General features: G+C 40.3%; 1 protein-coding gene across 1 annotated transcript in view; it reads right to left on the bottom strand.

Annotated features, from left to right (window-relative positions):
- Positions 1–16914, bottom strand: part of GTPBP10 (GTP binding protein 10) — a 98190-nt gene that overhangs the window by 15949 nt on the left and 65327 nt on the right. The window contains exons 6-9 of the mRNA XM_069211562.1: positions 16225–16277; positions 12603–12710; positions 10742–10819; positions 1292–1415 (exon numbers count right to left, since the gene is read on the bottom strand). Of these exons, the coding sequence (XP_069067663.1) occupies positions 1292–1415; positions 10742–10819; positions 12603–12710; positions 16225–16277 (363 nt within the window). The remainder of the gene's footprint in view (positions 1–1291; positions 1416–10741; positions 10820–12602; positions 12711–16224; positions 16278–16914) is intronic.

The following is a 16914-nucleotide window of genomic DNA, read 5'->3' as shown; positions in this document are numbered from 1 at the left end:
TGGCATTGTTTTTGATTTTATACTCTCCTTTGCCATTCAAATTAAACAAGTCTCATTGGTCTGCTTCATGAATATGATCATCTTAAAGACGTTCCTTTATCTGGTTCCTGAGGAGACTAGAAAAACTGAAGTTCAATACTTAGTTATCACTTGCCTGTACTACTCTACTTTCCTCTCCCTGCGTATGTAATAAGCAGGCTTCAGTTAATCCAGAACGCAGCAGCTAGACTTAGTAGGAGAGTCTCTCATAACCATCACTGCTCTCCTCATGTGAAACATCTGCACAGGGTCCCGATGGATCAGCGCATTCAATTTAAAGCTTGGACATTGGCTTTCAAAGCTTTCCACAGTGAGGACACTGTATACAAAACAGAGGGTACTCGGATCCAACAATAGCCGCCTCCTACGGATCCCAAAATTCCTGAAGTCTTGCCATGGAAGTAGCTCCATTACTGTTCTCATGGCAAAACTATAGAACAGCCTTCCACCCAATGTGCGGTTGGCTGAGTCTCTGGCTACCTTTATAGGGCAGCTCCAAGCCTGGTTATTTGACACTGTTTACCTTCTATGATATTCGAGTTGGCCTTATATTGACTGCTTGAGTGCTGGGACGTTTCTGTTTGAAGCATCTGTGTGTTTTATCAAGTGATGATTGACTGATTAATGTATATAGATATATTTTCAGCAAATATTTTCATAAACCTATATTCCGAAGTTTGATCAACTCTTTCAACAAGCACATTTAAGTACATTAAAAACCAGTAGACTCACAGAAGACCAGTAACTGAACAACTTCCAATGGCCTCTGTACAAGAAATTTCCATGCCAAAATGCTAACTGACAAATTGGTCCACCCGCTCTCATTTCTGGAACTGTTATCTGCAACAATATCTCATGTGTGGGAGCAGAGGTCCTGGATATTTAATGATCACCTGCGCTTATTCAAAATATTTCTACACATAGGCCTAATGCCACCTGGAACAGTATTGTTGCATAATCAGAGTACTCTAGGTACAAGAATCTACAGTAATGAGATTTGCGCTTTTTTCAGAAAATGTTTTAACATAGAAACAACAACCTCCCCTCCCCGGATTATACAATCCAGTCATGGTGATGTAAAGCAAATACATAAAAAAGGAAGAGAATTTTGTTTTTGCAAAAATAAAAAGCTTAAAACCATTTGTGCAAAAGAGATACTATTTATTGATTTTGTGCCTTATCATTGCACTGTGCTTTTATTTTTCAGTCAACATCACTGGCATGTATATTGCTCATATAAAAGTATTTTTACCTGCAGGGCGCTCTAGTTGCTCCATGAGTTCATTCAATTTGTGTTCTGCATTTGGAAGATCCATTTTATTGACTGCAAGAAGGGCTGGCTTTGTCAACAACTCTTCCTTGTACAACTCCAGCTCCTTTAATTTAAACAAAATAAAATAATAATAATTTTCTCTCTATGGAAGTATATATATTTTTTAATTAATCAAAGTTAGCACAGTGAGCAAATCTAATACTCTAATATTCTGCTTCTTTTGCTATTGAATTACAAGACGTTTGTCTTGAACTAATGGTTCATGCTGACAGGGTGAGGAAGAAGTCAAATATCCTGTGACTGAGTGCGAAATAAAGTGTGTGTCTGGGCAGTATAGGCTGTGAGGAAGATAATTTATTTTAAGAAAACAACACAGTGGCTGAAGTCAGGCGTGTGCAATCACGATGTGTCTCCAATGCACTTCACAAGCAGCTTCATTGGCAAGGCTTACATGACCAGTTTTATTGGACCCTGCAATTATGAAATTTCGAACACAAATATGACACCTTTAAGTCTTTTACTTCACTAGCTAAATTTGTTACCAAATTCAATGAATTTGACAATAGCTCCCCTGCTCTGTCGGGTGGGGTCAACTCAAGTCAGAGTTTGCTGCCTAGACAGGCCGTCACTGGAGCCATAAAACGCTCTCGGGAGAGCTCTCTTTCTTTGGTGATTCAGGCATGCTGGATTACAAACCTTCTATTTTTGATACTGTAACATTTTCAGGCTTGAAATAAGCAATCTACAGGAACAGATCAACACAAAAGTGAAAGGAGCACATTATCCAGTTAGACTCCTTTCAGAAGGAAGTCCCTCATCTCAGTGGCTAATTTCAAAACCGTGATGCAAGCACAAGTGCTCCTCAGATTCGAGTATGGAATTTCGAAAATTCACCTTGATCATTTAAAAGCAGCCTTCAGTACAGCCACTCATCTGCCAACTATATATGACCGTTAACACCATTCCTGTTCACTCTTAACTGACCTCCCAAAGAGGAGAAGTATATTCAAACTGTTGCACATTTCCCATAAGACTATACACCAAGGATGTCCCAATTATGCACAGGAAGAATTTTAAAACAAGCTTTTTCAGGGAGAAAACCTAGAGTCTGGACTTCACCACCAGCTATTAGGACCAACCCTTAATATGGTACCTTTAAGAGAGAGCTAAAAGTTCTTCTCTTCCAACGCCACTTCCAACTGAGACTGCCTGCTTGATGATCTTCTCAGAATCTGACCGGTGGCTAACTGATCAGATATTACCTAAGACTTTGATGTTACATTATGTTGTTACTGAGTTGATGTGAAGTAGGACTCACTGCACCCCCTTTCATACCCCCCCTTTTTTTGTTTGACTTTACAGTCTGAACACTGTAGAACTCATAACAGGCAACCCCTGGTGGTAAGAGGATTACCACCTACTGAATGTTTCGTTTTACACCATCATCTCCGTAACAGATTTTTTCCATCACATTCTGTTTGCATATCATTTAAGTAGAAATGTTTACTACTGTTCTGAAGGTTTCGGTTATTGCCACACCAAACTATAAATAAATATAAATTAATTACATTTCTGTAACACATGAGGTTTGATAGAAAAGTGTGCCCAACTTGTTCTAAAACATGGACGGCAGCGAGGAAGACCTCATCAACAGCTTAACTGTGGTATAAATAATATGCTGATACGGACGACAGGCACAGGTGAATGTCCTAGATGCCTCCAGGATATCTGGCAAGTGCCAAGAGCACCCTCCGCTTTGGCTATGGACTAAACATGAACAAAACTGCATGTAGTACAGCTGCACTGGATATGTTTACTTCTTCACTACATATAGGAAGTTAGGCATGTAGAAAAAGGGAAATGCTTTGTCATTCCTGCTGTACGGCCCCAGGACATGCATACGGAGGGAGTTTCAGTATTTCCTTAAAAAGAAAGTTACAAGAAAAACTAACAGGAGTTTACAAGATTGGGACTGGATGATTATAGACCTACCCAAGACCAATATAAGCTTAAATGTCAACAACATTAGGGAAGCATAACGTAAAATAATACAACTTTGCACCAAAAGAAACCTTCCATTTGAGCACATACATTTCAAATGCATTCACAGAGCGTCATTACACCTTGTAATTTATGAAGGATTGATCCCGAGACAAACCAAAAGGATGCATACAGCACGGAGTTCCCACCAAGAAGAATAGGATAGTTGAGAAATTTAGAGTAGTTTGTTGGTATCCCTACAAAGCTTAATATTCATGAACTGTAAATCGCATACATCTTGAACATTTACTAAATGATTAAAATGCTTAGCAGTGGCGGGGGGTCAAAGAGCGGTAGCAGAGATTTGGTTCTATTCAGAATACAGAAAGTTAAGTATTTTATACATCATTAGTGACATTTATATACTAAGTGTCCAGTCTTCCATTTAATGCTGCCATGAGTAAAGTGAGCTGGGGGAACCTCCCTGTACATGAATTGAATATTAATGTCTACTGGTAAAATACAAGGAATAGTAGCCCGTCTTAAATGGTAAGCTAGCAATGTAAACATTATCAAATATGTTAAGTATCTGTTTAAATGGAAAATGGGTGTCGGTCCACAGATGGGCTTGCCATATTGGTAAGGACTACATTTGAGGAATCAAATTTGCTTAACTACTTGCTGCATTTTTGTCAGTCTAAGGGATCTATCTTGGGACAAGAAATTTGTAACTAACTTCGTTCAAGAATGTGGAGATACTGAGTAGCAAGGCTTGCTGGGATTACAATTCTGGCACCTTGTCAATGTTTTCCTTTGCCCACGTTATTTGTGGATGGGGATTTTATTCTATTTAAATAGACTCTTGTTAGATGGTAGAACTAAGTATACAAAGCATAGACAACATTCCATGTGATCATTTCAACCACCAGACCAGCAGTAAGAATGCTCAACTAATGGGGATAAAGTAATAAAGTAGACACAAGCCAACTTAGCTTCATTACACAAAAAAGGTGTTGATTAACTAGCAAGATCTTCCTTCTAGCTAGCTTTCTGCACGCTTATTGCACTTATCGGCAGCCAACTTTTATACATTTTATCATTTTTAGGTACTCACTCAAGGCTGGAATGATCATGTGTGCTTAACGTGGACTACGTACTTCTTTGGTTCACATGTCTATCCAGTACCCTTTGTTACCAAGAGCGTTAATTGATCCTGAGTGAAGCTTTAAATATAATGTCAGCGTGAAATAAACTGTCAACTTGTAATAATTCCTAGGAATGACATTTCAGATAGACCAGACTACCATGGTTTTACAATGTGCTCGATATCAGGTCGACCGCCTTCCACTGAGCACAGCATATTCCAAGAGAGCTTTCTCAGCTTTAAAATTTGTCTCTTCTAAGCTTCACACTTATAAGAAATGCTGTCATATTGGATTATCAAAGGAGTATAACATTCTTCAACAGAAGTATTGTTCCTTTAATAAGGGAACACAGCTCTTCAATTTGTAGATAAATGAATGAAATACATCAATCTGGTAATTGTGTCAAATGGTGACCTATGGTGAATGGTTGTGTTCAGCGACATAAAACACGCTTGGATTCATATGTACCTGATGCAACGTGGGATTTACACGTTTATATCTTACCCAGTTAGCTGAAAGTGAGCAAAAAGTGACACATTTTGAATGTTTTGACCCCCTACCAGTACGGTTAATACGATTAGGAGCTTGAGGCATATTAGGTCCACAGAACTAGATAATTTGCCTGACTTAGATCACCCATAATACTGACTGGTTTCTCAATTGCTGCCCTCTTTGTGTTGGATAACCATGACAAGGTGACCTTCCTCTTCTTGGAGAGGGCTGATCTCAAAACCCATTTTTAACAAGCCATGGCAAACCCAATATGTTCCTAGTCATGATACTGGTATTTTATTCCCAAAAATGTGGAACAGGCATTTAAAGCTTAAAAGCAATAAAAAGTGAAAATGCAGCCGTCTAAAGGTGTCTGCATTAATATGCAAAAAATGACCCATCGCTAAAATACACAAACATGAAATGAAAGCATAGATTGGCCCAAAACGTCAACACGAAAGTGAGTTTCTTTTAGGCAAATGTGTACAGCAGGGACAGCCATTGGCTAAATCAGACTAACTCACTGCCCCATAGTTGGTGGAAGCAAAATGTTAATGACATCTAAACAGACCAGTGGTTGAAGAGAGGTGACAGAAGGCAATTTTATATGCATTTGTGTATATCCCTCTATCAATTTATGCAGTGTCAGTCACTATATAATATGGTACAGATGTACTTTCAACTGAAAAGAAACTTTGATTTGTCTACAACGTTTGATCAGTCAGAGCTGCACCAAATTTGGCAATCAGTTGCTGCAGTCAGCTATGGTCCAGGATGCCAATTTTTATATATATGCATATAGGAAAAAAGGGAGTGAAAAACATGTGTATGTCTATATAAGCTCCCATATGAATTCTTACTCACATCTACACCCATACTCGTGGAACGGATATACACCAAACTTGGCATGAAAGTAAAATTTTACTTAGAAAGTGTGCTTTTGTTGGTTTGGTGTAAATCTGTTCAATGGTTGCTGATATATATTTGAGCATAAACTTCAGTTATAGTGTACATTTTGTGCACTATATACCATAACTGGCAAACTTCAGCAGTTTACGCGTTTGAGGCAGAGCCATATCTCAGCTTCTGTGGTTTTTGTTCAGAGTGAGAGAAGGTACTTTTATTATGATTTATTTTAGAACACAAGACTAGTGGCACAGCTAAAGTGGTCTTTAAGCCAGATATAAAAATGGTAATCTTGCCGATTATTGTTTAATTTCAATACTGGTTGTGACGACTAAATTCTAAGATCTAAGATTATTCTTTTGCAGGTTTCTTGTTGGGTCCATAATAAGAATTTGATGCCTTGGGGGTCAATGTTGTTTTTGAGACATCTACTGTGCACTTGATCATTGTTTGTCCTTGGGGAATTGCCAGAGATTCGTGAGCATCTTTGTTGCTACTTTGTCCAGGCAGGGTTTGATAAGACTAACTTGATAACACAGTGGCTGAAGCTAGGTGACTAGAAGATACTATCATATTTTTGCTTGGTACAAGTAGATCTTGTAATTATGAAGTATAACCACGCTGGCATGCTGTGGAAGGTTTTCAACCTTAAAACGTATTATAAAACCAAGATGCTCACAGTAAACACTGAGCATCTGGTGCTTGGTGGTAACAAATTATTTGGGGCTTGTTCGATTGGAGATAATAAGCTGGATAAAAGTATATTCTGAGATCTATCTTGGAACATGCTTTTTCGGTTTCCTTTCATGGTTATTTGCCAGATTCCAATCAGAAGGCCATGGAGTAAGCTGGAGCTACTGGGGCTTAACCGTGTGGGTTGAGGTTGTTCGCCTCTGAGGTATGTAGTTCAATCCTACTATGGCTCCACAAACTGGGCCAAGTACAACCCTGTGAGCACTGGACATTCAGTGGTTCAGATGACAAGCTGTCACAGGCTTCCCAGGGAGTTTGCGAGGGCGTGCTTGAGATGAGGCCTCAACAATAACACAAAAGCACAATAACGGACGCCCCACCCTGCGCTTTACTCTCAAGAAAGTAAATATGTACTTTCATGCACACTAGAACAGAATTCTACACACATGTGCAAGCTTCAATTTTGTATTCTGCGCAAAAGGGCTGTCTGAGCCTATACATCCCCCCTTTTCTAAGCTCTGTTCAGTCTCTCACAGTTTAACTACTCAGTTCTTACATTGTTCAGTTGCTCAGTTCCTACCACCCTTGGTGGAACAGTTCACCAGGGTTTGTCTCTGTGAGCCTGTTCCTTACTACTTCTGGGATAGAATTTATGTAAAACTGCAGATCTGTCAGGTTCTCCTCACTGAATGCAGGCGCCCACCCAGCAGATCCATCTACGGCTACGCTACACATCTCTGATTACTGTAGATGGTGGTCTCACAGGCACCGGTCTGCAGAGAATACTAGATGACACACAGAACAGGTGGGTGGGAGGATGCTGGAATAACAAGTGGGATAGTAGGGTCCCACCTTTATAAATAACAGTACAGCAGGCAGGAGATGTGTATACACTTTCTGCACTTTTAGAATCAGTTTGGGATGGTTCTCCTTTCAAGCAGCCTCTGCAGGTTTGTTCTCCAGATATAGCCATTATGCAGAGAAATGCATCTTACAGCATGGCTGTCTCTATCCCGGAGTGCCCACATTACAGACATAACATTCTACATGTTGCTGTTATTAGGAAAACTGAAAGAGTGATCAGAGAAAGACAAGTCTGAGCCTCACCACAGGCGCCCAATTCACATTACACAACAGAGTCTGTAGTCTGACATTACCCCCTATCATGCACCAAATGCCAGTGCTTCAGGGAGACTAATCAGCATCCCATGGCTCAACAAAAGGCCTACATTTCTAAGGAAGCTTTGTCTCCTTTTCCTTCACTTCAGGGTCTAGCTCCCCCTTTCCATCTTATCTTCAGTAATTTCAGCAATACACTTCCACTATCTGTCAAAACAACCTCACCTCCATCTTGAGCAAAAGTCAGGTGGGGAGTATCAAAAATTGATCATACAAGCATCTATTATTCTGGGTTCACTCACATGGAGATGACAGACACGCACAACATACACTTAGGGTTGTGCCCTGGAAGGTGAGTAAGCGCATATAAGCACGCTAGCAGACCTCCATTCCAATGATGCACATAAAAAGGGGATCAACTATGGATTCGCAAAACATGGTAAACTGCAATGACACCTCTATGTGCTAAATCCATGACAAGGACAGTAGGTCCACAGTATGTCAAAGGTGCGCTTGGTGCATCCCTTCAGACTGCAGGCACAGACAGAGGTATTTTGGGCAAACAGGCCAGACAGCAACCTTTAAGTCCGTGTGACAACAGGCATGCCTCTCCTCTGTGCACCTATGGGGCACTATTAAGTGCCTTAATATATACCCATTTACGGAAACCAAGTAGGTGGTTTAGGTGTGCTTGACATATGTATGGGAAATTCACCACTTACTTCAGCATTGTGGAGCAGATCTAGAGATTGTGGTAGTATAATCGGTCTCGATAAAAGCCAGGAGAATTTGAAAACTTAAGTGGCAGACATATGTTGACCCTAAGAGGAAATAGGGGTAACTGGAGCCCTGGGCCATCCTAACTTTTCCTGTTTTAAATCATACCGACTGGTGCCAAGATTAAAATGTTCAGGCTACCAGGCAGGAATTTCTAAAGAGTAACCCTACCCCAACTCACTACCCTATTTATTTTGCAGTAAAGTGCTCCAGTGCATCTCACAGGTGGAAGCACACCCTGTTCCACAACAGAACAAGAAAGGACTCCATGAGAAAGCATGCCACCAAGGGGTAACCCAGGTGGGTGATAGTTCTTTAAAGCAAAAGGATTCTATGTCAAGACCTGAGGTGAATATTATGCTCCACTTTCTTCAGTTCCATCCTCCAGCATTTCAATTAACATCAGCAAACTATCTTTCCCATCAAAACTCAAGAAAGGAAATACAGAAGAACTTCCTCATCCTCTCAATTAAGTGTCTCTTTCGTTCATGCTCCAGCATTGAGACAGATGAGTGTACTTTTTCATGATCTTTTATTGAATGTTGCAGTGATTATTTGTATTGGTTCTCTCTCTTTATTGGTGTAATTGCAAGGCTGCGAGAATGCACGTCAGCGCTTCATTTGCCGCAGATTGGCTCTCCCCAGGGACCGCGGAGTGCAGTGGCTGGTCAGGCCCACTAGAGGGTGCTCACTCAAAGTCAGATGCGCTCCACAGGTTTCACTGATCTGTGGGCAGCAAGGCTGAACTCAGAGGTTTGTTCCGACGCATTACCTGCCTCACAGAGTGTGTGCCTTGCCAAAATTCAGCCTCACACCAGGATGCCTGGAAGCTAAACACACCCTGCGGGGTCAGTATATTTAATAACATCGTTAGCGGCACGACACCTGTAAATACATACAGGTCTCTATTTCATTTTTTTTTGCTAATAGCAACTGCCTGCACGCTCACTGTGCTACCAATTGTCACTAGGGGCTCAGCCCCAGTATCAGACTATGTTCAAGAGATTCTATTTTAAACCGGTCTTGAATATGGCATCCATGGTAGTGGACAAGCACTGAACAAGAATAATCCTCACTTACGGTCCTGACATAGAACAAAAAGCTTCCTAGCACCTGTGAAGGAAAGTTTAAATTCTATTAAGGACACTGAGGTGAGCGTTATTCTCACCCAAGGTTTCTGGTGACACTTCCCCCCCACCCGGCAAATATTTCAGTCTTTGGGACATTCACTATTAGATACCATTGACGTAAGGCATATGTATGAGTTTTTTTGATGTCTATTGGATTAGATTCCTTTCTTGTTATGTCAAGTTTACCATTTCAAGAGAACACGTTATATGTTCGTGAGTAATTTGGTGTTCGTATTATTTGATGTAAAATGGGGTGGAAATCAGTCACAGTATGTTTTCTTGTGATATTCCAGGCTCTGAATCCAATAAGGGGGAATAAAGAAATGGTTGGCATAATCTTGTGTCACATGAAACAAAGAGGAACTTACTCGAGAGGATAAGCCTTATGAGGAAAGGGAGACTGTTGATTGGACAAGTTCTTTTGTATTTCCTTTCCTGGGTTTTGATGGGAAAGGCAGTTTGCTGATGTTCTTGGAAGTGCTGGAGGATGGAAATAGGGAAAGTGGAGCATAGTCCTCACCTCTGTGTCCTTAATAGAATTGAAACTTTCCTTTACGAGTGCTACTCAATTTTTCATTATTTTTTCCCTTAGGTAAATGGGAGTGTTCTTAGGTTGATCCAATCTAGTTGGGCTTTACAGTTTGTGTAAAGCTATGTGTCGGAGGAGTATTGTCCCATGCTCTACAGCACCTCTTCACTCCCCTTAATTTGTTAATGGGCACTTCGTTAGGCAACAGGACAGGATCCGGACCGCACTCTTGTCAAGGGACAGACCTAGGCCTCTGCGCAGAAGCAAGATTAGTGTGAAGCCAGGGACCAAATCAAAAACCAGGATACCATGTACTTTCAGTTGGGCTCTTGGGGCAGGAGAACATGACTGTCAACCATGTACAAATTTTTAAGACAGACTCAATAAAATTGTGACTTTTTGTATCCATTTTTCTTCTTTGTAATCCATATTGTAGCTGTTTGCTATGCTTGATGTGTACTGCATTAAGACAGTATGCCTGAATAAACTCAACCTTTAATACATTGAAACCTGAATGTGCTGGAAGGTGGAGTACACAAACCTAAGCAACTGAAGGTAATGACAGAGGATGAATCCATACTTTCCCTCATAAAATTAACACAAGTAAACAAGTGTTAGTGTAAGATACAGGACAACCATGTTTAAAAAGACTACTCACCTTTGTAAGAAGCTGTATAGTCTCAAATGCTGTTCTAAAGGGAGTCTTAGTAGAAAGTTGAAATCCAAAGACATCAACCTAACAACACAGCAAGAACAAGGAATGAAAAAAACATTGCCAGTGTATATATTAATTACATGCCACAAAGGTTTCATAGGAGGATTAGAAAATACTCTGCATACATTTATAAACACAGAAAAACAGAATCCTACAGTTAAATAAGAAAATGGAAAGAGCTGTTTCACAATCCTCCCATATTAGATATGACCAGATCAATGAAAACTCTACATTTAATATTGACTGTCTTTCTAGTGTGACAGTGGAAGCAAATTGGGGGAGGAAGTGAAGGGGCTGCAGGGCAATTGAGTTTAATTCCACAATAAGTAACTCAATGTATTACCAACCAAGGATGAAGGGATCGTCTGCCACTGAATGGGAAACACTACTCATGGCCTTCAAAGCAAAGTCTGATGACAGGTCCCACTGATTTAAAAAAAAAAAAAAAAAAAAAAATGAAGACTACAACACTAGGCACAATTTCCCCTCAGACAATGGGTCTTCCATGTGTACTTCGCCACCCTGGATCAGCAGATGTATAGCACACCATCGTATACCATGGGGGGGGAGGGGTTATGGGAACGATGCAACGCGCACACATCGCTCGAAGGCTTAAATGGGGCAAGACATAATATTGGTACCAATAATAATGGTTTACATATGGAGAGGACTGAGGTTCAGTGGAGGGTGTTTTCGGGTTATGTTGTAAATATGCTTAAAGGAACATTGTTCTCATAATATATAGTCTCCAGCAAGGGGCGAGTACATGGGCGTCTTTAATCAATGACTGTATTGATTACAACTACTGACATATGTATGTGGCTATGTTGTTTTCTTGAAAACTAATACAAAGCAATAAAAAAGTCACTGTTAACTACAGTGCAGTTATTCCTTTAAAGCATCCATCGCTTCACACTACGCAAGACTCCTCCATCCTCCTAGTACAAAGGAGGGATTCAACAATTAGAGCCTTGCAATGTGAGACAAATGCATGTACACCGATCCATTCCATGCATCTAATACAACTACACAGACTAGAAAGGCCGACAGGTTGCTAGGTTCCTGTTAATGGAAGGGGGGCTTAACAACTGAAGTTATTAACTGACTTTAACCACTTTAAACACCAACCTTCCTTTCCACTGCATGGAATACTTCGTAACCAATTACATATTTAACATAATGTAGAAGCAGCCTTTACGCTAACCAAGTGATAGTGTATGTAAAATACATCGAGAGTAGCTTCTATGGCTTTCCTTTAGAGGGCATCCTTATTTAGTGGTTGTAAACTATGTTCGAGGCACTTGAATAGAACCTCAGTTTAAAAACAAATAGGCGGCAGAAATATGCAGAAAGATTCGAACTTTTCTATTATTTCCTAAGGAGTGCAAAAAACTACAAATGCTGGCATAAATATCTACTTTTTGTGCAGCACTATAGAGTTAAAAAGATAAAGAAAAGCCACATTTGGTTTTCCTTGCTTTAAACAGCTGTTTCAATTTTGCTCCGTGACCTGACTTTCAACTTAGGCAGCAACAGCATTGTAAAGTCAGAACTCGACTGTAATAAGCCATTACAGTTGAGTTCTGTCATTTCTTTATAATCGGCATCAGTGTGTGTCAAAAGTCGCCGATTATGACGAAATTAGAGACGCATTTTTATACAGATTGCAGAATCACATGTATTACAGCATACTTAATGGAAGAATAAAATTCCGTTGCATTTTTCACAAGAGGATGCTATAAAACCTAAGTTTAGTTATGAAAAAGCAGACGCACATTAATATGTACTTTTCATGTTACCTTACCACAAAAAGAAGCTGCTTTGTTCTTTCTACATGCTTGAGGAATTTATGGCCCATCCCTTTGTTAATATGCGCACCTTCGATCAAACCTGGGAGATCGGCTACGGTTACCTAACAGAATATGGACAAACAAGCATGAAAATTAACATTGCCAGTATGGCGATCAATCGTCTAGGTTGAGGATTACACAAAAAAACCACACTCATTTGTAAAAATATGATTTATCGACTATACTTTAACATCGAATTTTTTTAACTTGAGACTGCAAGACATGACTTAAATGTTAGACTCATTAAACTATGGATAAAAATATCAAATACATAGGTGTTAGGTATTCTTAATCCAATTTTCCACATTTTTTAGACAGATGCCATAATCACACCCGTATGACAGGAGAGCAGACCACTTTTCACAGAACAAGGGTCGCTGCTCCTGTGCTTAGGAGCCGTATGTCAACTGCTTTCCCCATACTTCTTATTTTGTTTCCCTCTTCAGGATTACTATATGGAGACAAATGGAGAGTTGGTCGAAGGATCATCAGAACAAAAGGATCTTGAAACTAGAAGTGCAAGAGTCAGTATAGAACTTGTGCTTAACCCTACAGCAAGTAAAAATGATGGAATGCCAGTCAGGGAGGGTAATGATTAATTTATTTTAAACATTCTATTTATCTATCAAATTGTTTATTTTAGGTAGAAGCACCTACAGACACTTCTGACCCAAATTTAGAAGAGGCACACCCTACAGATAAGAGGTCCTTCCCCAACCATGATTAGAGCATGGGACAATGCATAATCCCAAACTGTTAGGTTTCATCTAATGAGTCAGCCAGCTATGCCTCTCCACTAACTGGCTCGCAACTATCTGCCTGTGGTCCCTGACAAAGATGTTATTGTTGGGCACACACGTTCAAAGTTCCACAGCGAGCCTTCAAGGGCAGATCATGTTTCCCTCTCTGCTTGCTGATGCAAAACATCTCTTTGTGCGTCAGAACACTTATATCTCAATTGTCTTGGATTTCATTAGCATGTTCTCTTTCTAGCCACTATGTTAGACCTTTGCATGTAAGGGAACTGAAGAGTTCAAATCATGGTTGTTATCATGGACGCTGTTGTCTTAGTTCACTACTGGAGCCTTAGTATGACCATGTTCTTAGGGAGGCTTCTAGCAGCTTAATGATGGTTGAAATGGAGAAAAGTTATTGAACTGTTTGACCTTACAGGTGGTGAAGCCCTTTTCTGGTTGTAATGACCTCTCCTCATGCAGATGCATTTTTTATCTACCTGGTTGGAGGCTTGTCTGAAGAGTGAGCTCTGTAACTCTTACTAGAATTTCAGGCAGTTGTATCAGGGCCGTAAAGCTGGACCAAGTTCTTCCAAAGTTAAATGCTTAGGGCATTACTAGGCTTCACTTCCTCTCCTTAATAAGCACGCCCCATTTGTAAAGGAGAGATGAACTAGGGAGTAGCATTTTAAAAGTAGGGGGCATTCTCCACCCAGTTGTCCAAAATGCAGTAGCTACTTTCCAGCTGGAACACAGGCTGGCCGCAACGGTGCCCATGATCTCATTAAAGACTCACAAGGTTGAGCCACGGCCAATATGGAGCATCTTGTTCGGATAGCAGAGTGAAGAAAAAGCCCTCTGAGAAAATAAAGATTATCAACTTAGCCAGTCAAGACATTTCTGTAGGGTCTCAAAAGTGACGTGTGACGAGAGCAGATTTGTTGTTCCATGCTGAGATGCCCTGAAGCTCATGACTGACTACAATGTTGAAGTAATCAATGGCAGAGGTGATCATGAAGGCCTGCATTCTCACCAGAAAGTTAGATGTCGAATTGGTGAATCCTGTACATCTCTTTTCACATTCTCAAGTGAATTGCAAACGGACAAGAATGCATCCACCATTAGTTGACACTGCATTCTAACAGAAATTATGATCAATTACATCTATGAACTACAATTCCCAGAAAGAAGGAAGATGATAGTGGTTCCTTACCTCTGTTCAATGTTCCTCAATAATTGACAGGTGTACATGGTGAGGCAATAATAAAATTATTTTCTGATGGTGGTCTACACTGCCTTGGGTTTTGAAGAGATAACTGAGGCAGAGTTTTGCTTCTGCCACACCTTTAGGCCACATTTCTGATGTCCTTCTGGATCAGACTTGCAATCAACTTTGTGGAATATCAATGCCAACCTCCCTTACTTAGGTCAGAGATCTACAGATGTATGCCCCATCCAACTGATCACATGGTTCATGGCTGAGGGAACAATATAACCCTAGGAAATCTTTCTTGATCAACTCCACTTCCGACTGAACATAGTATCAGTGTCGTTTCATCACCACCAAGAGTCACAGATCTGCCGAATCTTACATCGGTTTACAAAATATTGCAAGTCCTCCCTTGCCTTCCTACCTGCCTTCACCCACATTCTTGCTCCTGCACCTAAAATTGTGATTGTGGACATCCCCAAATGCAAACTCCAAGTGTAAATGTTGTCAGTCATGGTACTGTGAATCTAGTTAAGGAAATATCTGTCCACACATCCATATTTTTGTGCAGGCAAGGTCAGCTATGTACACAAGACTAAGGTCTATCTTATTTGCTGATGAACGTCAAAATAGGTGGGTTGAGACAACCTGTTAAATTAGAAACTAGATTAAACAGTTGTCATTTAGCTAGTAAGCCACATGTTTTTTTCCTGTTCTTGTACTGATCCCATTCCCAAATCTCCGGTCCTGCAGAAATTTCTCGTTCTCTGTTCAGTCCTTCCACTATCGTCTTACTTTCTTTATCCTTCTCCATTTCTCCTCCTCCTGTCATCCTTTGATTTTTCTTTCTTTCATTTCTCGCCTCCCCTTCCTTCTTTCCTCCATTTCTCACCTTCTTTATTATCCTACATTTCATCCTGGCGTTCATTCCCTAACCTCCTTCTTACTCTAGCCCCTTTCTGATCTTTTGTCCTCACCTCTATTTCAGCTCCTCTTTCCAGAGGATACCCGCATGGGAAGGGATAGTGCCCTGCCTTTGTCTATTTCTAATATGGTTACCTGCACATGCTGAAGATTCCTGCAGGCAATAAGACGGCTTTGCAGACTTCTAGCATCTAAGCAGGCAAAAGTTAATAACTGCTTTTTTCACATAGTGCACCTGATTCACAAAGGGCCTCTGCACTCATGGCAGCAGTCCCATACTGGTGGCAAGACACCTGTACTGCAATTACCCATTGCCCTGCCACAAGCGTGCGATCCCTGCCAACACTGCGGATCCTCAGCCACAAGTGCGGAGGCCCTTTGTGAATCAGGCTCTATATGTCTAACTAAAGGAAACATTTGTATTTTCTGTACCACTATTCTATTTTAGAATTTGAAATGTTCTTTTTGTACAACATTTTCATTCACAAGTGGTTTGCTGGACCTTTGTTATAGTACATGCTAAACAAAACGCATGCATGAAATAAAACAAAGTTGGTGTTCCCTGCAAATTATAACTGATGGCCTTCTAGGTGTTAATAGGTCGAGGACTGCCACTCGCTAGCGTTCCAGTAAATTGTTGTGGTAGATCTATAGCAATGGCAATTTATTTAAACTTTTAACACACGTATCACTCATTTAATAACTTACCTGTCTGTGATCTTCATACATAATCTTTCCAAGCTCAGGTTTAACTGTTGTAACTGCAAACACACAAAACAAAACCTAATTAAAAATTCACAGCTTTGTGCATGATGTAGATGTGAGGAAAACATACCTATTGCTGGTGTGTGTCAATGACCTTGAAACATCTGAATAAATGCAGTTTAGCATTTATCCAATTACTGCATATGGACAACTTGCGAAGCCTGGGAGTCCAAGAAATGTTAGACTCACTAGGAAGGCAGATGTAAAAATAATGGTTTACAAGAACAATGGCTATCGGTGCCAATCCTTTTCACCATTTGCAGCTGATTCACCTAGGTCTTTTAAAACGTCTAGCTTGGATACACCCAAGATAGTTACTATAGATGTACACAAATTTCTTTTTGCTGATGACTTGGTATTTTTGGCTCTAACTCCCATAAAGGTATGGAGATAATTAGATGCTCTGCAGAAGTACTGCCTGTGTAATAAATAAATAATTAATGACTACTGGGAAAACTGGGGTCCTATTCTTTGGGAATAGTGAACTCAGATAGACAAGGTGGTTAGAAGGAAGCAAATTAAAAGCTATCCATCAATAACAGTCAGGGTCGTTGCTTACTTGCTCGCTGTCATGATCAAGGCATTTGGAGAGGTATTCTACTAGAAGAACAATTTACTTACTATCAAGTTAAA

This window comes from Pleurodeles waltl, chromosome 10 (assembly GCF_031143425.1).
Source record: "Pleurodeles waltl isolate 20211129_DDA chromosome 10, aPleWal1.hap1.20221129, whole genome shotgun sequence".
Lineage (NCBI taxonomy): Eukaryota > Metazoa > Chordata > Amphibia > Caudata > Salamandridae > Pleurodeles > Pleurodeles waltl.
Note: the sequence above shows the minus strand (reverse complement) of the source record. Positions and strands in the feature narration are given on the sequence as shown.